The following is a 25,541-nucleotide window of genomic DNA, read 5'->3' on the forward strand; positions in this document are numbered from 1 at the left end:
ACACTCTGGTTTGCTTTCCCATCCCCACTGGAGCGACCAGACCCCGTGCCCGTGAGACCCGCCTCTGAATCCCAGGGGGAAAGGCTTTCTCTGGGGTTCCTGCTCTGGACCCCAGCCACACCCCACAGGTGCTGAGCTCTGGAAGGGAGAGATGGGAGCCAGGCAGAGACCTGTGGGTCTGGTCTGAGCTTGGGGGGTGGGTCAGGCACATTCCTGGCTGGCTCCTGCAGCACTGGGGGAGTGAAATGGCCACGGTTCACAAACAACAAAGTGATGGACAGCGGGAGCAGAGACCCCCAGGCTGCCATGGACAGGAGCAAGCGTGTGTAAGCAGGGTCTGAAGGAGCTCTCCCCTGACAGCTAGTTGGGAGGGGCAGAGACTTCCGGAGCAAACTGTATTGACATGAACACACCCACTCTGCCAAGATATCCAGCAGCTAGAGGCCTGTTGCTCAGAGTGATCCCCTTTGACTGGTGCTGGGTTACAAATCACTTTAGCACTGACTGCAGGGGTAGGTAGTGAAATGTGATCAGTGTTGTCGTCTTTATTGCAGGAATAAAGGGGACCAGGACTGTGCTTTACCTGTCCCAAATGAGGGGGTCACCTCAACTGAAAGGACCTCGCTAAGCCAGGAGCTTGCATACCAGAGCCATGTGCGAGTAAGAGGGGTGGGGATGGTGTCCCAGCCAGGAGGTGTGGACTCTCCCCAAGGGTCGCCCATCTGGTTCTCCCCCACTGTTCAAAGACAGAGCTAAATAGGCCTCAGAGGCTCCCGGCACACACATTAGGAGCCTTTGTTATTCTAAGTGTTTAAATGAGAGCTGAACTCACTGGTGGTGGGACAGTGTTTCTGCCCAGCCTGCTAAAAGCTGAAACTCACTAAGAGACTGACCTGCAGAGGTCACAGCAGAGAGGTGGCAACAGTAGATAACGGACAGTCAGCTGGCGGGAACAGCGAACAGTCAGCCTGCAGAAGCAGCAAACAGGCGGCCGGTGGGAGTGGAACGAGTGGCTGGCACGGCAGCCAGAAGAGAGGGACCGTGGCTGGCAGGGCGGACGGCCAGAGCAAGTCCTCAGGTGGCAGAGCAAGCCAGGTGCCTTCTTCCCCGGGTGGGAGGGGAACTCACACAGCTGCGCCTCTGAACCCGGGGTCTCCGCTGACCAAGGACACCCCCTGGGAGTGGGGTGCGGTGAGGGAGCTGAGAGGGGCACAGAAAAGGAACTGTTGGCTGTAGAACTCAAGAACACGAGGCGGAAGGCTCTGCCCCACGCACTCCGGGGTGGGCGTCCTGCTCACAGCTATATGACTGAATCCTGCTTTTGGCATTTTCCCTAATTAATGTCAGGTGACTTCCCTCCTTTCATTACAAGTTTCTTTGCTGCACTCAGACGCTGTGCTTGTGAGAGGGGAAGTATGGCCTCGCAGAGGTGCCCAGGGTGGTGTGTAATTTTCCCAGGTTACTGTGTGGGGGCTCGAGGTGGTTCTGTGTCGTATTGTTAAAGAGGATCCCCTAGATATTGAACCCGGCCCTGGTTGCTGCCGACTCCACCTGGCAGAAGGGTCACACGTGCCATTACCTCATCGCTCTGGGCACTGGCTCGCCCCCACTCCTGTTTCTCAGCCAGTGACCCAGCAGGAGTGGGGAGAGCCAGTGCCCAGAGCGATGGGGTAATGGCACGTGTGACCCTTCTGCCAGGTGGAGTGGGGGGAGCCAGTGCCCAAGCGGTGATTTGGGGAAATGCTGCCTGTCACGGACTCACAGATCGTGCCCACTCTTGGCCCCGTGCGGTCCGTGGGGGGTGCCCCTTTCAGTGAGACAGCCCTTCTCGGGAGTCCACTCTCTCTCGGGGTCAGGCCCCTCCACCTCCTGGAGCCGCACCTCTCTGAGCCTTAGCACGTCTGTCTCTGCCGTGGGCCCCCTCAGGGAGTCCACTCGTTCTGGACCCCTGGGGCCTCCACCCCCAAAGGGGTTGATGCAACCCTGTTCTCTAGACCGGAGTGACTCTCAGCCAGCATGAAACAGGAGGGTTTATTGAGAGTTGAACCCAGCACAGGAAACTCTCAGGGCCTCAGGCCTGACCTCTCTCAACCCAGCACATCCCAGTCTCCCTGCATCCAGGTGGGCTCTGCCTGCTCCCCCTCTCCAGCCCAGAGCCCCCCTGGTCCGAGCTGGGCATCTGAGATCACCGGCCCCAGGCCCCGCCTCTGTCCATTGTCTTCTCTCCAGGGAAACAGGGTCGTAAACCGGGGCCTCCTCTCCTCGCTTCTGTCCTCTGTCTGGAACCGGCTGGTTAGGTCACTGGGTCTTCACTCTGCAGCCCATTGTCCTCCCACTGGCCAGAACCAGCTGCGTCTCCTCAGCTGGGCCTCTGGGTCACCAGGTCGCCAGATCACCGGTTGCTGGGGTATCCATCCTCCCGGCCACCGGCTGGGTCCCCACGTCCTCTCTCCGGTCCTCTGTAACAACAAACTCCCTCTCCCCTCCCCTCGTTAAACCAGTAACACCCAGGGACACTGAGTCCCACCCCCTCTGCATGCAAACCATTGAAACTCCACAGAAAACAAGAAAACCCCCCACTTCGTCACACTGCCACCAGTAAGTCAAACACCCGCCTGCAGCATCTTGGTGTCAGGGGGCTGCTGGCCCCCACTGAAACTCTGGGGGGGAGAGGTTGGTTCCCCTCTACCAGTACCAAAAGAAAGGGGGATGGCCAATGGGAAATCAGGACTCTGAGACTGACAGTCCCCAGGGCCAATGGGGATAGACCAATCCTTCAGGTCAGGCTGATTGACAGGGCAGCCAGGCCAATGAGGGAGTGAGGAGCGTGGGGTCCGGTGTGAGGTGGAGCTGCCGGGCCGGAGGGGCAGAGCTAAGGGGAGAGCAGGCGCCCGACTGGGCTGGGAGCAGGGCCAGAGGAGGAGCCCAGGGAGCTGAGCTGGAGGCAGGGTGTGAGTGGGGCTGGGGCCGGGGCCGGGGCCGGGCGCGTGAGCGGCTCGGGAGTCCAGGGGCCCCAGGCACAGGGTGGGAGCCCCACGACCTCCCCACGCACCCTCCTCTAGTCACATCCCAGAGACAAGCGTCAGCACCGCAGAGACATTCAGCCCCCATCGTTAGACATCAGCTGAGGGCACCCGCGGGGCGGGACAGGGCTGGGGGGATAGAGATGGACGGGGCGGGATCCAGAGCACACGACACACACACGGATAGCCCAGGCNAGCAGCCACCCCAGCCGGGGACTCTCCCGAGAGTTACTGGGCTGGTGTCATTCCGTGTCCATCTGATCAGCAGCGAAAGGCGATGGGATTGTCAATACCAGGGACAAGGTCCTCCAGTGCGTCCCCAGGCAAACTCCCGCTCCAGCCTCCAGGCCGTTCCCTGGCTCTGGACGTGAGGATTTCAGACCCTTGAATCCAGGCATGGCCCCTTGTATTGCAGCAGTGGGGCTCCTCCCCACGGGAGCAATGTGCCTGGTGTCCCTGATGCAGCCTGTTATTACATTTCCACCTTCCTCACCAGGGACGTTTCCCAACTCTCGCAGGGCCCTGCTGCTTCCCTGTTCCCTTTGGGAGGGGCAGACACCGGGAGCGGCTCGCTTGTGCAATGGCCCCTCCCGGGACGGCAGTGCCGGGCTGGCGTGATGCTATATAAGCCAGGGCAGCTCGGCGCTGGGCAACCTGGCCCTGCAGCACCATGAAATCAGGCCTCCTCCTCCTGGGGCTCCTCGCCCTCTGGGCTGACCTGACACCTGCCTCTGGGCAGCTCCGTCAAGGTGAGGGCTCCCTACCCCTGGCTCCCCACTCAGCCCGGCAGCCAGCGCTTCCCTCCTGCCTGCCCCCAGCCCTGAGCCTGCCCCCAGCCCCGTTCGCTCTCAGCGGCTCCTGCCCCGTGTCCCCCATGCGACACAGCCCCTCGCAGCCTCCCTGGCCCTGCCGCCGGCCCCAGTGTTTCTCGCCCCCGGGCACAGGGTTGTCCCGGCCTTCCACCATTTCATCCCAGGGAGGCCTCCTTGCTCTGTCCCGGGCCTTTTGCTCTTCCCCTCCCGCTCTGAGACACGGAGCCCCCCTGGCTCTCCCCAGCCCCCTGGCTGCTCCTGGAGTCTTTCTACCCTCTAGGCTCTCTCTGGTGAGCCCCCCATGCCCATGGCTCCGACACTCCCTCGGACCCATCTCCCTCCGGGCCAGGTCACAGCCTGGCTCTGGCAGGGCCACCCAGAGGGGGGGGCAAGTGGGGCAATTTGCCCCAGGCCCTGGGCCCTGCAGGGGCCCCCACGAGAGTTTTCCGGGGCACCTGGAGTGGAGTCCTTCACTCGCTCCGGGTCTTCGGTGGCAGTTCGGCGGCGGGGGCCCCCTGCCACCGAAGACCCCAGGCTCCCTGAATCCTCTGGGTGGCCCTGGGCTCTGGGATGTGCCCTTGGGTGTCTCCCTGCCATGCATTGGTCAGTGTGAGCTCTCTTCCCTCCCCTCCCCCACGCTCTCCGTCACCCAGACCCCAGGCACCAGCACAGGAAGCAGGTGCTTGGGGCGGTGAATGGAAAGGGGCGGCACGTCTGGGTCTTTGGCAGCAATTCGGCGGCGGGTCCCTCAATCTCTCTCGGAGTGAAGGACCCGCTTCCGAATTGCTGCTGAAGAATGTAGCGGCACGATAGAGCTGCCGCCGAAGTGCTGCCGATCGCGGCTTTATCTTTTTTTTTTTTCTTTGCCGCTTGGGGCGGCAAAGAAGCTGGAGACGGCCCTGCACAGAATCATAGAATATCGGGGTTGGAAGGGACCTCAGGAGGTATCTAGTCCAACCCCCTGCTCAAAGCAGGACCAACCCCAACTAAATCATCCCAGCCAGGGCTTTGTCAAGCCTGACCTTAAAAACCTCTAAGGAAGGAGATTCCACCACCTCCCTAGGTAACCCATTTGTCACGGAGTATTGGGGGACTCAGGGCCCTGCACCCCCGGCTTCCTGCGATTCACCATGACTTTCAGCCAGCCAATAAAGCAGAAGGTTTATTTGGATGACAGGAATACAGTCCAAGACAGGTCTTGCAGGCACAGACAACAGGGACCCCCTCAGTTAGGTCCATCTTGGGGTCCCAAGGCATCCCAGCCCAGCCCCCCTTGGGAGGTCAGAGCCATCTCTGCCTCCCAGCCATCTCTCCAGCCTGCTTCCCACACTCTCCTTTCAGCGACCCCTCCCACAGCCTTTGTTCAGTTTCCCGGGCCCCGGAGTCACCTGACCTCCAACCCCCTCCTGGGTTCTCATGTTACAAGCTCAGGTATGTTCCCTCGGGCCGACTCCCATCCTCCGATGCAGACCATCCTAGTCACACTCCCCTGTCAACATTCCCACACCCCAGCAAGAACAGTCCCAGTTCGTCACATCTCTCCCCCCTTCGAGACCGAACTGAGCGGGGTCACTTTATCCAGTGACCTGGGGAAGTTCGAACCTACCCCCGTTCCCATGGATGCCCCCGCATCCCTCCAGTTCCTTGGTGGGAATTACACCAGGCCCCTTCAGTTTCACGCCCCCCCTTAGGTCGGGGTGCTTGATGGCACTCGCAGTTCGCATGTGGGAAGGTTTATGCGGCCTGTGCCCTTTTCCCACCCCCATACCTCTGGGGTTCCAACTGGGCTGTGGTCTTCTCCCAGCGCTCCAGTCTGGAGGTCTGTGCTTTGGGCTCTCTTGGTTTAGAGCCACCCTTTTAACCTTGGCCACCCTCTGGAAAGGATCCTTATTGCTGGGCAAGGGTCCTAAAGCTGTTTTCCCCTTGTCCCAGGCCTTCCTCCCCCTCTGACAGGGGTCACAGGATCCGCAGTACTGTCAGACAGTAACAAAGACCCCAGGCCAGTAAAAGCTCCGTAGCAGCCTCTGCTGGGTACGCCAGGTTCCCTGGTGCCCTGAGAGGGGAATGTCATGGGCCCGGCACAGCAGCTGGCGGCGATACTTCTGGGGTACCACCAGCTGCCTCCTGNCTGTCAGCATTCCCACACCCCAGCAAGAACAGTCCCAGTTCGTCACACCATTCCAGTGCTTCACCACCCTCCTAGTGAAATAGTGTTTCCTAATATCCAACCTAGACCTCCCCCACTGCAACTTGAGACCATTGCTCCTTGTTCTGTCATCTGCCACCACTGAGAACAGCCGAGCTCCATCCTCTTTGGAACCCCCTTTCAGGTAGTTGAAAGCAGCTATCAAATCCCCCCTCATTCTTCTCTTCTGCAATCCCAGTTCCCTCAGCCTCTCCTGGTAAGTCATGTGCTCCAGCCCCCTAATCATTTTTGTTGCCCTCTACTGGACTCTTTCCAATTTTTCCACATCCTTCTTGTAGTGTGGGGCCCAAAACTGGACACAGTACTCCAGATGTGGCCTCACCAATGCCGAATAGAGGGGAATGATCACGTCCCTCGATCTGCTGGCAATGCTCCTACTTATACAGCCCAGAATGCCGTTAGCCTTCTTGGCAACAAGGGCACACTGCTGACTCATATCCAGCTTCTCGTCCACTGTGACCCCTAGGTCTTTTTCTGCAGAACTGCTGCCTAGCCACTCGGTCCCTAGTCTGTAGCAGTGCATGGGATTCTTCTGTCCTAAGTGCAGGACTCTGCACTTGTCCTTGCTGAGCCTCATCAGGTTTCTTTTGGCCCAATCCTCTAATTTGTCTAGGTCCCTCTGTATCCTAACCATACCCTCCAGCATATCTACCACTCCTCCCAGTTTAGTGTCATCTGCAAGCTTGCTGAGGGTGCAATCCACAGCTCATCAATTACCACATTCACCCTGATTGAATTGGCCCTGTCAACACTGGTTCTCCACTTATAAGGTAACTCCCTTTTCTTCGTGTGTCAGTATAATAATGCCTGCGTCTGTAATTTTCACTCCATGCATCCTCACTTCCCCTCCAGTCTGGGTTTACTAGCCTGAGCTCCCTTGCTGATCTCTGCCCTCCTTATAATCCATCTCCTCTCTCCAGGTGACATTTGCCAACTCCCGCCTGAGACGGGCCCTTGCAAGGGACAGATCCCGCGCTTCTTCTACAACCCGGCCTCCAGGACGTGCGAAAGGTTCATCTACGGCGGCTGCCGGGGCAACGGGAACAACTTTAGAACTCTCCTGGAGTGCCAGCAGGCCTGCATGAAACGCGGTAAGGGGACCAAGCGCGTGAACCCGCTCGCATGAGCTGGCCAGCCCAGCAAGCTGGGACAGCCTGAGAATTAACTTACTCCCAGCCCCAAAGGGCCAGTCACTTACCTAGGTGAATCGCACCTCCCATCTCACACCACAGACAAGGCTTCTAGCCAATCCTATAATAAACTATCTAAAGATTTATCAACTAGGAAAAGGAAACCAGAGAGTCTGGGTCTGGGTCTCCCCACAGCGGCCCAGTCTCCCTGGGCAGCTCTTCCCACGGCTTGGCTCCGGGTTCTGGCCTGGCCAGGGTGCGGGGCCGGGGGAAGAGGTGGTGCAGGGCACGTGGCTATAGAGGTCTGGGGTTCCTGCCTGTCTCGTTTTGGCATTTTGAAAAGGTCACTCTAGTCACAGACCTGCTCCGAGTGACCCGGCTCCCCCCAGGCCTGGAGTCTGGGCGGAAGCTGGGAGTGCACATTGCCCTCTCCCCCACGGAGCTCCCAGCTCTCTGGGGAGGAGGCGAAGGGCTGCGGGAGGCTGGCATGGAGATGGGGAGAGGACTCCTCTGGGATGATATCGGCGCTGCTGGCCTGGCCAGCTGAGTCTCCTTCCTCCTCCCCGGGGCTGCTCTGTGCCATGGAGTTTGTCCAGTGGCTGCTCCCGAGGTCACTCAGCCTCGTGCACTGAGCCCTGCTGCAAGGCCGGCGACTGCCTGGGAGGGGCCGGGTGCAGCCGAATCAGCTGTGCCCGTGAGCCCCCTTCAAGGCCGTGCAAGGCAGAACCGCTCTGCTTGCACCTGACCCCGAGGGGGCCCCCTGCATGCCAGGATCTCTGTGCCCAACCCCCGTGCATGAGGCAGTCCAGGATTGCTCCTGTCACCTTCCTCCCTGCCCCCCAGCCTCAGGACCAGCCCCTGGCCTGACCGACTGCCCCTTTTTCCACAGGGCCGACCAGAGCGAGACCGGGAAGAGCCAGAGCGTGACAGCAGGGCCTGTGGGGGGATGGGACAGGATCCTCCAATACAGTCCCCACCTGACACCCACCCCCAATCGTCCGTGGGCCTGATCTCGCCCAGCACGTGGGTTGTGTAATAAAGAGCTCAGCTCAGCTGGCCTCCCTGTGATTTCCTGGATTGGGCCTCACTGCCCCTGCATGTCCGCCCGGGACAACCCCCCTGCAGCTGCCATCTCTCCCATCGCTCTGGGCACTGACGTGCAGGGTCCTGGCGCGCCCCCACTCCTATTTCTCAGCCAGTGACCCAGCCCCTGCTCCCAGCACTCGAGCTGCTGGCCCTTCTGGCGATGGTGACGTAGCCTGACTCACCAGCACAACCATTGCCTGGGAATAGCCCTAGAGAACGGCCTCCATGTTTGTAGGGCCAGGCAGAGAGCGGCGTGGGCTGCCCTCTGCCCAGGGTCATGGGACTGCCTCTGATCTCAGAGGGGCTCCTCCCTTTTGCAGTGGTGTCCAATGCTGACTGGAGACCAGGACAGACAATCTGTTGAGAGGCCCTGTGGCCTCCCAGTGCCTAGTTCCTAGGTTATTTCCTTCCTTCTGCAGGGAGATGGGGTCGTTCTCTGTGGCAGCTCATCTGCTCCTGCTGCCCAGCCTTTGCCACTTCCCCGCCCTGGTCTGCGCTGTCTCAGCGCCAGCTGGGCTGTTAGCTGGACCCAGGAACAGCCTCCTTCAGGGGAGCGAGGGCCGGGGGCTGGGGAGCAGAATTATTTCAAAATCAGATGTTTGTGAATTTCCTCCTTAGGCCCCAGCAGGAATTTAAATGCCTTGTGCCCGGCCCCACCCAGTGCCCTCATTCCAGTTCCCCAAGCGTGTCCTCAGCAGGCGGGGCCTTACCCCTCAGGGCCTGGCAGGCATTACAGCGTCAGCAGCCTCCATTCCCCGGGCAGTCCAATGGGATGCCGCGTCTGTCCTAGCGGTGGCTGTGCAAGCCTGCGGGCACCGCTGCATCCCGCCGAGATGTGGTGACCGGAAGGTTCCCGTATGCAGGGTGAAATTCCCCCTGCACAGAGGGACCCCAAAGGACTGAGGCATCTTTTCAGCAGCATTGCTAATCACCAGCGTTCACAAGCCAGGAGTCAGACCCCCAAGACCATGAGATTGGCTTAAAAATCACGAGATTTAAAAGAAACAAAACAAAAAACCTGGGCTGGGTTCTGTTCCTTTGCTGTTGGGCCTCTCGGCCTTGGGGCTGCCCTGGGACCGTGTTTCCTAGCTTTTCTCTGCAGCCATGGGTGCGAGAACCTAGCTGGTTGTTGTAAATGGAAGCTGAGATTCTCCTGTAGCCTTAGGCTGCTGGGAGTGGGCGACAGGGGTTGGATCACTTGATGATTCCCTGTCTGTTCATTCCCTCTGAAGCACCTGTCAGTGGCCACTGTCGGCAGACAGGACACTGGGCTCGATGGACCTTGGGTCTGACCCAGTCTGGCCGCTCTCATGTTCTTGTGAAGAGAAGCACTAGTGAGTGGCAGACTCGTGCTAACGCCTGCAAGCTGACGATGGTGGGCTCGCTCTGCAGCATGAAGGCATGGCTGCTAGGGCAGGCCCTCCTGAGCGAAGGGTTAAAGTGCGGCCTGCGTGCTCCGCACAGGGGTGTCTAATGTGTGCTGGGATGGAAGGTGCTTTAGGGCTCTGGTGCTAATCATCGTTACATCCTCCGATGAACGGAACGACACGTATTTCCCACCCTGCGTAGCAGGATGAGTGGAACTGGAGTCAGAGGGCCCATGTTCCCCAGAGGGTCTGTGATGGCAGGACGCCAGTGGAACGGGGAATGGGGGAGTTGGGCTGGAAGCGGCTCACCCGCGTGGACAGAGCGGTGTGCGGGATTTACTGAAGCTCCACCTGGCCAACGCAACCTGCACTCAGCCTCGCGCTTTGCTAGGGAACCGCAGTGGCAGAGCTGAGCTGTGAGTTAGTTAGCAAATATAGTGCCCATCTATAAAAAGGGAAATAAAAACAACCCAGGTAACTACAGACCAGTTAGTTTAACTTCTGTGCCAGGGAAGATAATGGAGCAAGTAATTAAGGAAATCATCTGCAAACACTTGGAAGGTGGTAAGGTGATAGGGAACAGCCAGCATGGATTTGTGAAGAACAAATCATGTCAAACCAATCTGATAGCTTTCTTTGATAGGATAACGAGCCTTGTGGATAAGGGTGAAGCGGTGGATGTGGTATACCTAGACTTTAGTAAGGCATTTGATACGGTCTCGCATGATATTCTTATCGATAAACTAGGCAAATACAAATTAGATGGGGCTACTATAAGGTGGGTGCATAACTGGCTGGATAACCGTACTCAGAGAGTTGTTATTAATGGTTCCCAATCCTGCTGGAAAGGCGTAACGAGTGGGGTTCCGCAGGGGTCTGTTTTGGGACCGGCTCTGTTCAATATCTTCATCAACGACTTAGATATTGGCATAGAAAGTACGCTTATTAAGTTTGCGGATGATACCAAACTGGGAGGGATTGCAACTACTTTGGAGGACAGGGTCATAATTCAAAATGATCTGGACAAATTGGAGAAATGGGCTGAGGTAAACAGGATGAAGTTTAACAAAGACAAATGCAAAGTGCTCCACTTAGGAAGGAAAAATCAATTTCAAACATACAGAATGGGAAAAGACTGTCTAGGAAGGAGTACGGCAGAAAGGGATCTAGGGGTTATAGTGGACCACAAGCTAAATATGAGTCAACAGTGTGATGCTGTTGCAAAAAAAGCAAACATGATTCTGGGATGCATTAACAGGTGTGTTGTGAGCAAGACACGAGAAGTCATTCTTCCGCTCTACTCTGCTCTGGTTAGGCCTCAGCTGGAGTATTGTGTCCAGTTCTGGGCGCCGCATTTTAAAAAAGATGTGGAGAAATTGGAAAGGGTCCAAAGAAGAGCAACAAGAATGATTAAAGGTCTTGAGAACATTACCTATGAAGGAAGGCTGAAAGAACTGGGTTTGTTTAGTTTGGAAAAGAGAAGACTGAGAGGGGACATGATAGCAGTTTTCAGGTATCTAAAAGGGTGTCATAAGGAGGAGGGAGAGAACTTGTTCACCTTAGCCTCTAAGGATAGAACCAGAAACAATGGGTTTAAACTGCAGCAAGGGAGGTCTAGGTTGGACATTAGGAAAAAGTTCCTAACTGTCAGGGTGGTTAAACACTGGAACAAATTGCCTAGGGAGGTTGTGGAATCTCCGTCTCTGGAGATATTTAAGAGTAGGTTAGATAAATGTCTATCAGGGATGGTCTAGACAGTATTTGGTCCTGCCATGAGGGCAGGGGACTGGACTCGATGACCTCTCGAGGTCCCTTCCAGTCCTATAATCTATGAGTTCTCTGCAGGGCAGCAGCTGGCGGCGTGAGCCGGGGAACTCCGACTACGCCCCCTGGAGCCCTGGCCTCTGCGGGCACCGCAGTGAGATACATTGATAATGACCCTCTTTCATGAGACAACACACCGGCAGCTTGCCCCCTTGGTGAAGGAGCCGGTTTGTTTCTTTCCATTCCCAGACTAAGCCTTTGATCGCAGTCACAAACAGGACACCCCTCCCCTCCTGGTTCCTGTAGATTTTCTCTCTTGTAGATATCACTGGTATCTGTCTCAGTAAGCAAACAGGCATCCATTGGGAGGCACACAATACACAGGAGTCTCATGGCCAGACTGAGAGGTAAGTGTCTGTTACCCCCTGCCTGCAAGGAACATGTCCAAGGCTGTCACCTCCTGGTGACCTCCCTCCCGGGACCTTGAGAATATAATTTGCAGTGCAGAGCTTTTTGCAATGATTATGATGAGCAGTGGGCTAGTGGCTGGTGGTAGAGACCTCACATTCCTCTTGTTGGTGAACTGTATCTGACCGAGGGGATCCCTGTGCACTCCCTGTGCTCTCTGCCAGTTGGCTCCAAGAGGTTTCTGGGTCACAGATGGCAAACGCCACAGCCCCTGGTGGGGAACACAGCCACACGAGCTGTGGCTCTGTTCAGGATGCACTGTCAGAATTGTGTAGCTGCAGTGCAAGAGGCACACCGACCTGGCTTTGTTCGGGTGGGGGGTATAAAGCTCTGACCTGAGCAGGTAGTTGCCACATTGCTCAGTTGCTCTCCTGTTGCTACATTTCGCGCTGGAACAGGAACTGACCGGCCCCTTCCTGAGGCCGTTGGGCGTTCAGCTGCTGAAGCAACTGCTCCCCTTCTCCTGTTGTTAAACGGAATAAACGGCTACCCAGGGAGGTGCCTCTTTGCTGGGTTGAGAGCGTAGCTGTGACAAGCCCTTGGCCCTCTGCTCGCCACTCTGCACACGTTGGAAACGCTGTTACTGTTATGGCCCCCAAAGGTGCTGGGCGCGGCACAGACAGGATTGCTCATCAGCCCAGCATGTGAGATCTGAACTCTGTGTAGGATTCACAGATAACTACAGAGATGTTCGCTCCTGTCGGCTGTCCTGCCCCTCGGCCCCTCCCTTTGCATCCCTTAGTGCCGTGTTTATCCAACCTTCCCTCGCTGGAATCCCTTGGACAGAATTCCTCTCCTAACCCCTAGAGCTGCGCGGGGGCTTGGCCCTGGAGAGCGTGGCTGAAGCTGGAAATGGAGGTTTCTCTCCTGGAAGGACACCCCTCCCTACGCTAAGCTCGCGGTGAGACTGGGACTGGAGAGGGGCTGGACGGGGACCCCTAGCTCAAGGGCAGGAGGCCAGAGGTGCCCTGAGCGCAGGTGTGGGGGCAGTTTTCCATCTGATATCTAATCTCTCACTGCTGTCTCCAGGGCTCGTCCATTCCTCTGAGGACCCCGCTCAGCCCCACATGCAGCTGTTGGGATTTGTTATCAGCCAGGCGTCTCACTGCCATGGGACTGTTCTGTCTTCCAGAGAAACCCGGGTTCTGTCGCGTGTTCCCCCCAGACACCATGGGGATCTGTGCTCTGCTCTGCTTCAGTGATGACGACTGTGCTGGAGCAGAAAAGTGCTGCAGTAATGGGTGTGGCCNTGTTCAGGATGCACTGTCAGAATTGTGTAGCTGCAGTGCAAGAGGCAAAAGGAGGCGTCTCATGAACAATGGAGACAATTGGAAAAGCCTATGGGGAGGTTTTCAAAGGCGACAGGAAAGCTGCAACTGGAAATAGACCCCACTGGGGAACCTGTGTGCTTACCACGAGGGAAACGTCCCTGGCACGACGTTATCCAGTACCCAAGGAGCTTGAAAGGCTGCAGAGCAGAGGTATCCTAGCACCACTACAGCCTGCGTAAGCAACATGGTGCAGGTAAAGACGCCATCAGGAAATTATACATCTGCATACACCCAAGCCACTGAACCAGGCACTGACTAGATGCCGCTACCCACTGCCCACAGTTGACCTCATGCCAGAACTCGCCAAAGCCAGAATCGTTCCGGTCTGTGATGTGAGGAATGGGGGTTGGCACATAAGCCTGGTAAGGAGGCCAGCGTGCTGACAACCGTTACAGCACCATTTGGTCACTACCGATGGCTGCCCATGCAGATGGCATGAGCCCAGCACCAGAGCTGTTCCAGAGAAGACTCACCCATGTGCCGGCAGCGCTGCCTGGGGTGAAAATAATTGCAGACAATATCCTCCCCCCCGGCTTCCTGCGATTCACCATGACTCTCAGCCAGCCAGTAAAGCAGAAGGTTTATTTGGATGACAGGAATACAGTCCAAGACAGGTCTTTCAGGCACAGACAACAGGGCCCCCCCTCAGTTAGGTCCAGCTTGGGGTCCCAGGGCATCCCAGCCCACCCCCCTTTGGGGGGTCAGAGCCATCTCTCCAGCCCGCTTCCAGCACTCTGCCTTCAGCGACCCCTCCCACCCCCTTTGTTCAGTTTCCCGGGCCAAGGTGTCACCTGGCCTCCAACCCCTTCCTGGGTTCTCATGTTACACGCTCAGGTATTCGCCTTCGGGCAGACTCCCATCCCCCAATGCAGACTATCCTAGCCACACTCCCCTGTCAGCATTCACAGACCACAGTAAGAACAGGCCCAGTTCGTCACACCTCCTTGTAGGTGAAGGGAGCAAGGACCCACGAGCTGAATGCGACCAGGGCAGAGAACTACAAGCTTCCTACAGCGAAGCAGGGACAAGAACCTAAAACTCAGCCCAGAACAACTGGACCCAGAGCTGTTGTCCCTGCCTCAGTACTTAGGGATGTCATACAAACAACACACGCCTCACGCCTGGGCATTGACAGCTGGCTGGGATGGGCCTGAGAGTGTGTTAACTGGCCAGGAACGAGTACCCAGCTCTGTTCCTCCATCGAAGGGTGTGACATGGCTGGTCAGGTGAGACCCGCCAGCAGACAGGGATAGTGGTTTGCTGGACTCGGAGGCAGGTGACAGGGAGACAGAGACGGGTCGCTCCCATGCGAGCTCAGACTGTAACCAGCAGAGTGTGTGATAAAGGCGGCTCTGTGCTAGCAGGCTCTGGCCAAAGGGACGCGGGGTCGGGGCTGGGCGTCAGGGCTTTGTTTTTAACGGGTCTCTTTGTAAAGGCGGGAAGAGGTATCATGATTAAGCTACAGTTTTGGCATCCCCTGTTCCTTCTGACCACTTCAGCAAATTTCATAGCAAAAGTGCAGGGAAAAAAATGTCATGTGGTGGGGGGTGGGGAGAGCGCCCACCCCACACTCACCCCTGCAGCAGCAGATACTGACACTAGCGGCAGGTTTGACTAATTTTTGGTGGTGCCCAGAATGGGTCCAAGTCCCACCTCCACCTCCCCTGCCCCCACCTAAGGCTCTGGGAGGGACTTTGGGTGTGTGTGTGTGGGGGGGTGGGCTCTGGGCTGGGGCAGGGGGTTGGGGTGCGGGAGTGGGTTTGGGCTCTGGGAGGGAGTTTGGATGCTGGATGTGGGCTCTGGGCTGGAAGAGGGGGTTGGGGTGCAGGAGGTGGGTCAGGCTCTGGGAGGGAGTTTAGGTGTGGGAGGGGGTGTGGGCTCTGGGAGGGAGTTTGGGGGTGTGTGTGGGGGGTGGACTCTGGGCTGGGGCAGGGGATTGGGGTGCGGGAGGGGGTTGGGGTGCAGGAGGGGGGTCAGGCTCTGGGAGGGAGTTTGGGTGTGGGAGGGGGTGTGGGCTCTGGGAGGGAGTTTGGGTATGGGAGGGGGTGTGGGCTCTGGGAGGGAGTTTGGGTGCAGGTTCTGGGATGGGGCGGGGGGGTTGGGGTGAAGGAGGGGGGCCAGGGGTCAGCGCTTACCTCAGGCAGCGCCAGCTCCCGAAAGCGACCCGCGCACCCCTCTGGCAGCGGCTTGGCGCTCGGGGCGGGGACAGCGCGTGGAGACACACACATGGGGCCCCAGGGACGTGCCGGCCGCTTCCTGGAGCGGCGTGGAGCGGGTGGGCAGGGAGTCGCCTTAGGCTGTGTCTACACTGCCACTTTCAGCGCTAAAACTTTAGTCGTTCAGGGGTGTGAAAAACACCCCCCCGAGCAACAGTATCGACAGCTCAGAGCTCCGTCACTGGCGAGTTAGATTGACAGGGTTTAGTGACGTGTCACGTTTCAATGTAACCTGTCTTCAGCGTCATGCTGCGTGACTGCGACAGGCCGCGGGCGCCTGCGGGGAGCCCCTGGCATTGTGGAAGGGGGACCCGAGACTTGTTGGGAACCCCGTTCTCAGTCAGCCTTGCAATGAACCGAGCCATGGCAGCAGCAGGCCCGGCCTGTCCACGCCGGGTTTCACTGCGGTGCTGCTGAACAGCAGGTGGGATTTAACTGTGCAAGTCCTGGGGAGACAGACGCCAGGGAGTGGAAAATTCCAGGGGCTTTTCCCCAACAAGCTACAGCCTTTCTGTCCGCCGGCAGGTGGCACTGTTGCACCGTCGGTCCCAGGGCCCCTTGTGCCGCTCCCCAGCTCTGGATTTTTTTCCCTGCCCAGTGCCTGTCCTGCGCCGTGTCCGAGGTGCGGGCAGTGCAAGCCAGGGTGGCAGGCAGAGTGCCCTGCGACAGCTCGCAGACAGCAGCCGGCATCAGGGCCTGCGCGGCCCGCTGAGTCCACCCCAGGCACTGCAGAAGGGAGAAGGGATCTGGTGCCATGTCTTACCAGAAGCACCTCTCCCGGGACTGCTCCTTCCCGGTGTGTCGCCCTGCAGCAGGGGCATTTCCACCAGGGCCTTGGGTTGGGTCGGCATCGCACCATCATGTTGCAAACGCTGCCATGCGCTGGCATCCGACCCAAAGGGGCTGTTACAGACCCGTGGCCAGCGAGGGGGTGGCTGGCAATGAGCTGGGGGGTCTCAGGCCAGACGGCAGCGGGACGAGTGATCGTGTCACACGTGCACCATGCACGGCACTAGTGGGGCGCTCTTGTTGCGGCAGAGGGACTGAGGGCTGCTGGGGCCACGGAGGCTGAGCTCCCCCTGGGGCCCCGGGGAGGGGAAGTTGGCACAGCTGCTGCCCGTGCAGGGTCTGCCTGTCCACCCCCGCCCCCCAGGGGAGGGAGTGCAGGGCTGGGGGGCTGCGGCCTAGGAGCTGGCACAGTCCCCTCCCCCCAGCGCCTGCGGCCCAGCACAGTAGCTGGTTTCCAGACAAAGGAGACGCCAAAGGGAGTCTGCTGCCGCCAGTGCATCGTGGGATGATGAATTGCTAAGCGCCGTGTCCCCGCAGCGTTTCTGTTTGGCACAGGGGGTGGGAGGAGGTGGCTGCAGCCTTGGCCGAGACCTGGCCACGCCACAAACCAGCCTGTGCCCAGGAGCTGAGCCGGGTAAGGGAGCGGGACAGAGCTAGCAGGGGTTTGCTCCCGGCTGCACCAGCTGTAGGGAACTGCTAGAACTGCTAGAGCAGCTGTGAATTCCCCTCCCCCTGCCGGCATCCTCAGCCCCCCGCCCCTCCCCTGCAGCGCCCCCTGCTGGGCAAGGCTGGAATACCTAGGAGCTCCCCCCACAGCGCCCCCTGCTGGGCAAGGCCGGGCTGGAGTAGCTGGGAGCTCCCCCCCCACAGCGCCCCCTGCTGGGCGCGGCCAGGGCTGGAGTACCTAGGAGCTCCCCCCACAGTGCCCCCTGCTGGGCAAGACTGGGGCTGGAGTACCTAGGAGCTCCCCCCACAGCGCCCCCTGCTGGGCAAGGCCGGGGCTGGAGTACCTAGGAGCTCCCCCCNCACACAGCGCCCCCTGCTGGGCAAGGCCAGGGCTGGAGTACCTAGGAGCTCCCCCCCACAGCGCCCCCTGCTGGGCAAGGCTGGGGCTGGAGTACCTGGGAGCTCCGCCCAAAAGCCAGCGTGTCCGTCCCCCCGCTCCTGACAGTGACTGTAGCAGGAGAGGCCCCCCCACTTCCCTGGTTTCACCTGCAATTCGGGCCCCCTTCCCTCAGCCCCAGGGCTCTAGGGGGCTTGTCATCACCCGTTGTCACTGAAGTGCCACGGGAGAGTCACCTTCCCTTCTGGGGCCAACTGGGGGGATCCCGCACCCTTCCCAGTGCCCCCAGCCGCTGCCGGGCCTCGGGGCGGGGGGGCAGGTCTGGGTCTCCCAGGCAACAGGGCCGAGCTCATCGCACCCAGACACTTAGACCCCCCAAGAACAGCCCCACAGCACTCCCAAGCCCAGTCTCCTCCCCGCTGGGGTTTGCTTTGAAGAGGGCTCAGCTCGTTTGTCTGGATGATCATTACTGAGCAAGCATCCCCTTCCCCGCGCCCCATCCCCGCCCGCGTGCGATGCTCGCCGGCTCTGGCCTCTGGCAAGCTTTGTACAGGGAGAGCGAGCAGCTTAGCACAGAAACGATGAAAAGCCCCGAAAGGGCCAGTTTATTCTCCAGCTCAATGTCTACGTGCTCCACGCAGCCCTGGAGCCGGCCCGGTGGGGTAGAGTGGGGCGTGGGCCGCGTGCTGCCCGTTCTCCCGGGCCGGGCGGCTCGTGCAGCGAGCCGGGAGTGCTGCCAGCGCGCTTTGCTGGGCGCCTCCTGAGTTCTGGAGCAGGCTGTCGGAACGGGACACGCCGCGCAGGGCTGAGCTGTGGGCCGGCTTATCACAGCGCAGTCGCTGATTGCTGCTGCCGGGGGCAGGATGTGCTGGTTCGGCTCTGTGCCACCTCGTGGGGACAAGGGCAGGTCACAGGTCACACTGATGCTGGCAGGGCCAGGAATCCCCAAGTCTACATATGGGCACCCGCGGCTGGCAGCAGGGAGGGAGACGCAGGAACTGCTGACCAGGATGCGGCAGGCGCGGTGGGTTATTGGCCAGGCTTCCCAAAGCTCCCTATGGCATGTTGTGGCCAGGCATGGACTCGCCCATGCTCAGAGGGCCCCTTTACACAGGGATAAGAGCCCCGTGGCAAGACCACGGCTGGCCCGCATCAGCTGACTTGGGCTCAAGGGGCTCGGACCAGGGCACTAAACATCGCTCTGTAGATGTTCAGCCTGAGCTCGGGGCCCCTCCTGCCTTGCAGGGCGTGTGTGCAACGCACAGCTAGTGAGCCCTGGTGCATCCCGAGTGCATGCACTCCCCACTGCCCACGCTGCCCCCTGCACACACGGGATTGGTCCGAGTCTGGTCACAGCGATGCAGGCGTCTGGCTGGAACCTCCGCCGGGCACCTGCCAAAGGAGAAGCTCAGAGCCCCTCACATGGGTGCGGCAGGGCTGGGAAGGTGCCGGGGTCCGTACAGCTTGGCCAGGCTGCAGGGTTAGGTGCAAGCAGCCTGTCCGGGCTGTGGCTTGCTGGCCCGGCCTGCTAGCAGATGCTGCCCCATGCTTGTCTGAGAGGAGGTGCCCTGCGTGGGGCAGACTGTCCATTTCCCCCCTGCCCCCGCTGGCTCCTGAGTGAAGCCCCGTCTCCCCTCACCCCCTGGCCCCCTTCCATTCGCTCCAGCTCCTCGGGGGTTAATGACGCCAGCTGGCTCTGCAAAGGCTGCGGCTCGATGATGCCCTAATGGCTCCTATCAATAATGCCCAGAGCCCGTGACCAGAGGCGGGAGATAGCGATTGGGTGGGGAGGGGGCGCTTGTCTCTGGCCATTTCCTCCCCACGCCCGGGCAGCGAGTGCCAGGCAGTAACACCCCCCGGCTGTTCCCGGCATCAGCTGCAGACCCCGCGGCCCGTCTGCACCGCCCGGGGGCTGCAGCATTGTGCAGCGGCACAGCCCAGTGGCTCCGGGAAGGCAGCCTCCCGAAATGGGGTTTTTATTACAGCCATACATCACCGCGGCGTTCTGATGCGGGTGGACGGCGGTAATTTTTCTTCATGGTTTACAGACAAATGAGGGGAAGGAAAATTGATGTGAACTTTGCTATAGCGAGAGGTCGGGCGCACGGGGAGGGAGTGATCAGCGCATTCATGCAGAGCGGCCAGGCCGCTGCCAGAGCTCCCTCACCCGCAGGGACAGCCTGGCGCTGGCTAAAGGGTCTGCGCACATCCAGGCCCCAATCCAGCACAGCTCCCTGGCGCTGATGGTGCTACTCCACGCCGACAGCTAAACGTGGGGTCAGGGCTTGGCTGGATTGGGGCCGTTCAGGGAGAGGAACCCCGCCAGCGACACCAGGCCAGCTCGGCATTCCCAGGCCTCTCTCCCCACGGTGTGCAGCGCTCTGGGGCCAGCACAGACCCACACACCGCATGCACCAGCCTCAGTACTTCACTTCAGCTAGGAGAGAATGCAAATTCCCGGGGACTTCGCTAGTGGAGACGCAGCAGGGGGACACTGCTGAGCAGTAAGGCAGGGAAGTCTCAGGCTATGTCTACACTTAAACTGCTGCAGCTGCTCCACTGTGGCGCTTCAGTGTAGACACAACGTGCGCTGCCGGGAGGGGGTCTGCCGTCGCTGGAGCTACTCCACCTCCCCGAGAGGCGGTAGCCGGATTGCAGGGAAAATTCTTCAGCTGAGCTAGCGCTGCCTGCTCCGGGGTCCGGTCGGGGTAGCCACGACTCTTAGGGGTGTGGACTTACCCTGAGCGATGTGCTGTGCCAGCGTAAATGTTCAGTGCAGACCAGCCCGGAGTGTTGAACAGAGGTGTCGATGGAGGAGCAGAGGGGACTCACCAAGAGAAAACCCCAAGACCAGCCCCCACTCCTGGGCTTGGGCCACCAGCCCATAATACTTCCAGACTCCCAGATATTGGAGCCACCTCTCCGGAGGCTCCTGCAATGGACTTGACAGGGCCCCATTCTGCAGCTGGCAGTGGGGCAGCTGGTACCATCCCCTGCCCTCCCAGCTGTTGTGATAATTGGGCCTGCAAATGTACCCTAATTGTGAGCGCAACTGTGCAGAGCTTGTGTCCGTCCCTAAGACGTCCCGATGATGTGTGATAAGAAGCGTGGGTGGGACGAAGGGGGAGTTGCTCTCAGTGGTGGATGTTATACACGGGTGCAAGAGAACCAGACAGACTAAATTAGTTCAAACCAAACAAGGCCACGTTGATATGATCCTAGGACTGTGCTGAAATGACGCTTGGTAAAAACAGAGGCTGTGCAACTGGAAATCAATTGGTGTGTCTGATATTAGGCTTAATTGGTGGGCAAAATAATGAGAGGATGGGGGCTACTCCACCCAGCCCTCCCCTGGCGGGTCCTTAGCGAGAGAGACATTGGGAGGGAAAGGAAGAGCAGGACGAGGCTGTATCCGGTGTGGCTGCAGCCCTGCCAGGCCCAGGATACCACACAGACAAGCTGAGTGAAGTCATCTCTGTGACTGGACCAGCTCCGGGTGGCGAGAGAGACTAGCTTTCAGCTCTTCCTCAGGTGTGGGCAAGGAGCTCCAGGGCAGAGCCCAGCATGGCCCCGGGGGATTGAGAACATCCCATCCTGGGCTGCGCTTGGTGCTAGGAGTTGGTTTTAGCAGCCGGCCAGTCTGTCCCTGGCTGCCGGCTGGCCCGGCTGAGGCGAGTGACCTGTCTGAGCTGCAAACGGGCGACCCAAGCACCCTCTGACTGCACCAGGATGGCCTGTCGGCCGGCCTGGGGTGTTCCATCACCCCACCTACCCCACAGCCCCACTGTGGGCTTGAGGGCAAGCCCAGAGGTCTCCTCACGCTGCCCAGTCCCCTAGCACCTGACTAAACAGGGCCCAGAGGCTGCCCCACGCTGTCGTGGGGAAGGAGGGGGTGAGCTGCCCCTCTGGTTGTGCTGCTAGGGCAGGGTCTGTGCTGGGGCATGCTCCTGGGAGCCGTGCGAGACGCCTCATGGGTGCTGGTTAATCTGTGGAAACAAGGCCAGGGCAGCACATTGGATGGGCAATAGCCCCCAAACAGGGCAGCTCCGCGGGGGGCTCTGGTGGTTTTAACCTCCGGCCACACGGGAGAGCGCCGGGTGCAGAACCCAGAACTGGGATCTAATCTAATCTGACGGAGCCCTGTTCCTCGGGCACATCCCTGTGCCCCCCTGTGCCTCAGTTTCCCTTTGTCGCTTTCCAGATGTGCCCAGCGCCGTGGGGTCATCAGTTAATGGACGGGAAGAAGTTTTGCCAGCAAAGAGCATTAACCCCGGCAGCTGGCCAGTGCCCTGCCTGCAGTGTCACCTGTGGGGTAAAGACATTCACCTAGCTGGGGGCTCGTTACTCCGGACACTGCTAAGGGCGGCCCTAATATAATCATCTGCGCTTCCCTCGGAGCCAGGCTGGGAGTGGGGCAGTGTATGGGAGGGAAGGAGGCAGAGGGGGTGCAGGGGAAGGGGGTTGTACATGGGGGGTGTCTCTGCTTGTGCTTTGTCATTACAAATGCGGGTCTCTCTCCACGAGCCCTTCCCTTGCAGACTCTGTGGAGGACGGGGAGATAACGCCTGCCTGCAGAGCGCTCCTGCCGGTCACGCCGGCTCTACAGCGGCTGGGATCAAGTGGGGGCAGCAGCCCCGCCCCCTCTCCTCACCCAGCTGGGCAAGGAGGGGCAGGTGCAGCCGGTTACTGAGTGGAGCCGGCAGGGCCAGGTTCTGAGTGCTGAGCCGGGGGAGCAGGGTCTGAGCCAAGACAGCCCTGGGCCCCAACAACTCCTGCCCCCCCGGATGTTCAGGTATGAGACAGAAGCTTGGGGGGTGTTTGGGGCCAGTCTTGTGGGGACCATGGTGACCCTCAGTGCTGCAAGCCTGTGTGTCGCATGGTAGCACTGTGCCAGGCCCTGGCAGGAGGGGATTGTGCCCTGGAGAGAGGGTGCGTCCATGTGTAACCTCTGTGCTGGGGCCTGCATGGCTCCCTGCACCGAGACAGGGGCTCCGGCTGCAGAGCTCCAGCCCCAAATTCCCTGGCCCAGGGCTCCTAGACTTCAGTTTGGGCAACTCCTCGCCTTCCCCCCCCCCCCCCACCGCTCCTGCAGTTCTTGGAATCAGGCCCCCGCTGCGCCAGGCGCTGCATGCACATATAAGAGACAGATGGTCCCTGCCTCTGTGCAGGAGGAGAGAGGATGGGTGGCTACAGTGCCGGCCGGCCGATGCCTGGGAGCAGCAGGATAAGCAGTGCTTGCAGCAGGTGATTTTCTCCAGAAGGAGAAGCTGGTTGGCTTTGCCCATGCTCCCTCCGGGGATGACGAGGCAACTCCCCCCCCTCAGTCCTAAAGTTGGCAGTTTGCCTCAGCCAGCACTGCGGGATTGGGCCCACTGTGCTCAGGGTACAGCTCTGGGCCTGATCCCCTTGTCTCCCTTCGCTTTTCAGCCTTGTTGCCTCATGGTTAGAACAGGTGCCCTGGACTCCTGGGTTCTCTCCTGAGATCCGCCCCGGCTCGACCCTGAGCACCTGGAGGCACCTCTCCCTCTCCTGCGTGCGTTGGGTACATGACCGTTCTCTCACAGGCCCCCATGGGAGGTGGAGGAGCCGTGGGTCGTGACGTGCTGGTATTCAGTGCCCTGCTGCCAGTCTAACAATGCCGTCCATGGTGCAAGGGACACGTGACGGATCAGCGAGTGCTGCCGTGCAAAGGGCTGCTAACCCAAGGGATACTCATTAGCTCTGCAGGCCTTGTGTAACAAACGGGGACTGTTCTTAATGTGTTTTTTGAATGCTGAGGGGGAAGTTTGGCTGGGACGGTCTGCATTGGGGGATGGGAGACTGGCCTTAAAGGACGATACCTAAGCATGTAACATGAGAACCCAGGAAGGGGGTTGGAGGCGAGGTGACACCTCTGCCCGGGGAATGGACAAAGGCTGAGTAAGAGACGCCCAGAGGGACTCTGCCCACCCCATGCACTGGGGATGCCTGGGCTGGCACTCAGAGCAGGGCTGGGCCGGGGGTCTCCTGCTCCCAGCTCAGTCGCTTGGACAAGGACCATAACCTCCCCGTCTGCCTCTGTAAATACCAATGTTCCCCCACCTCTGGCGTGTGGGCAGTCGTTCCTGGAGCCTGAACTCCAACCCGTGGCCAGGTCCCCAACAGGTGTAAATGGACAGAGGACCCATAGAATATCAGGGTTGGAAGGGACCTCAGGAGGTATCTAGTCCCACCCCCTGGTCAAAGCAGGACCAATCCCCAACTAAATCATCCCAGCCAGGGCTTTGTCAAGCCGGGCCTTAAAAACCTCTAAGGATGGAGATTCCACCACCTCCCTAGGGAACCCATTCCAGTGCTTCACCACCCTCCTAGTGACATAGTGTTTCCTAGTATCCAACCTAGACCTCCCCCACTGCAACTTGAAACCATTGCTCCTTGTTCTGTCATCTACCACCACTGAGAACAGTCTAGCTCCATCCTCTTTGGAACCCCCCTTCAGGTAGTTGAAGGTTGCTATCAAATCCCCCCTCACTCTTCTCTTCTGCAGACTAAATAACCCCAGTTCCCTCAGCCTCTCCTCATAAGTCATGTGCTCCAGACCCCTAATCATTTTTGTTGCCCTCCGCTGGACTCTTTCCAAATTTTTCCACATCCTTCTTGTAGTGTGGGGCCCAAAACGGGACACAGTACTCCAGATGAGGCCTCACCAGTGCCGAATAGAGGGGAATGATCATGTCCCTCGATCTGCTGGCAGTGCCCCTACTAATACATCCCAAAATGCCGTTAGCCTTCTTGGCAACAAGGGCACACTGCTGACTCATATCCAACTTCTCGTCCACTGTGACCCCTAGGTCCTTTTCTGCAGAACTGCTACCTAGCCACTCGGTCCCTAGTCTGTAGCGGTGCATGGGATTCTTCCGTCCTAAGTGCAGGACTCTGAACTTGTCCTTGTTGAACCTCGTCAGATTTATTTTGGCCCAATCCTCTAATTTGTCTAGGTCCCTCTGTATCTGATCCCTACCCTCCAGTGTATCTACCACGCCTCCTAGTTTAGTATCAGAGGGGTAGCCATGTTAGTCTGAATCTGTAAAAAGCAACAGAGGGTCCTGTGGCACAGTCTTAAAGGTGCCACAGGACCCTCTGTTGCTCCTCCCAGTTTAGTGTCAGTCAAGGGAGCGCTGCTGATCTCAAGACCAGAAGGGACCACTCTGATCTCACCCAGTCCATCAGTGCTCACCCAGGGATTGCTGCATCCACCCAGAGCTCATGGCTGAGCGTAGCAGATCTGTCAGAAAGAGCTGTACCGTCCCACTTACCAACTCCAGGGAGACTCCTGCACATCCCTCGGTCTGTTGTGTCGATGATGAATTACCCTCCCTGCTGAAAACGTGAGCCTCGTTCCTGACTTTGGCTTTGGGCAGTGGGTCTTGTTAGACCTGGGTCTGCTAGACTGATGGGCTCCCTGCTCTCAGAAATCTGCTCCCGGTGCAGGGACTTGCAGCCTGTGACCGTCACCCTTTAACCTTCCCAGCCAAGCAATTGAGCCTCTGACGTCTGGTCTGGACTGATGCCATCGTGTTCACACCTCGTGTGCACACCCAGCCATGTCCCTGCTGCGTCCTGCTGACCAAGGCTAGTGCCTCTTTCCTTAGCGTAGGTGTAACGTGCTTTGGCTGGACCCACACAAGCAAGACCAGGCCAGGCTGAAACGGGTCCATTAAATCATTCGACCTGCAGAGGACTGTGCGCTCCAGGGGTGAGGGGCTGCGTAAGGGCCCGACGCCGAGAGGGGAGGCAGTGGGAGCGGTGGGAAATCAGTGCCTCTTGGGGTTAGGCCCTACATGCATTGCAACCGGCTCTGATTATTCCCTGGATTCCCTGCAGCCAGCGTCTCCTGGCTGAGCTGCTGTCTGAGGCCATGAGGTCCTAGTCTGCAGCGGAAGCGCCCTCTCCTGTATCTATTCGGCTGAAGGATAATTACTCCTCCCTCCATGGCCTGTCTGACAGCTTGTAGGAAAAGCCTCCGGCCACAGCAGGCTTGCAAACGAACAGTGATATCGCAAAAGGCAAGCGAGGGCTAGTGCTCAGGGGGAGATGGAGACCCCCTTCTATGGTGTCAGCCATGGCCTGCATCCATATGTGACTCCAGAGGTGAAGACAGACAGGGCAGCTGCAATCTAAGCGCCTGCTAACGCAGCCAGGGGACAAGGTGATCTGTTTAACAGGTTCCTCTATAAGCAGCCATTGGCATATTAATAAAAGATAGGGTGCCAAACGCTGGCTCCGTGGAATGTTATTGAATAGAAC

The 25,541-nt window shown here is 59.1% G+C and overlaps 1 protein-coding gene across 1 annotated transcript; it reads left to right on the plus strand.

Moving 5' to 3' along the window:
- The first annotated feature begins 3,678 nt into the window (after nt 1–3,678).
- Nucleotides 3,679–13,242, plus strand: LOC117885980 (chelonianin-like). The gene is made up of 3 exons (XM_034787585.1): nt 3,679–3,766; nt 6,962–7,132; nt 12,989–13,242. Exons 1-3 carry the CDS (start codon nt 3,694–3,696, stop codon nt 13,240–13,242), a joined length of 498 nt encoding a protein of 165 aa, XP_034643476.1. The 5' UTR covers nt 3,679–3,693.
- Nucleotides 13,243–25,541: the final 12,299 nt, after the last annotated feature.

The sequence above is a fragment of the Trachemys scripta genome, chromosome 12, assembly GCF_013100865.1.
Source record: "Trachemys scripta elegans isolate TJP31775 chromosome 12, CAS_Tse_1.0, whole genome shotgun sequence".
Lineage (NCBI taxonomy): Eukaryota > Metazoa > Chordata > Testudines > Emydidae > Trachemys > Trachemys scripta.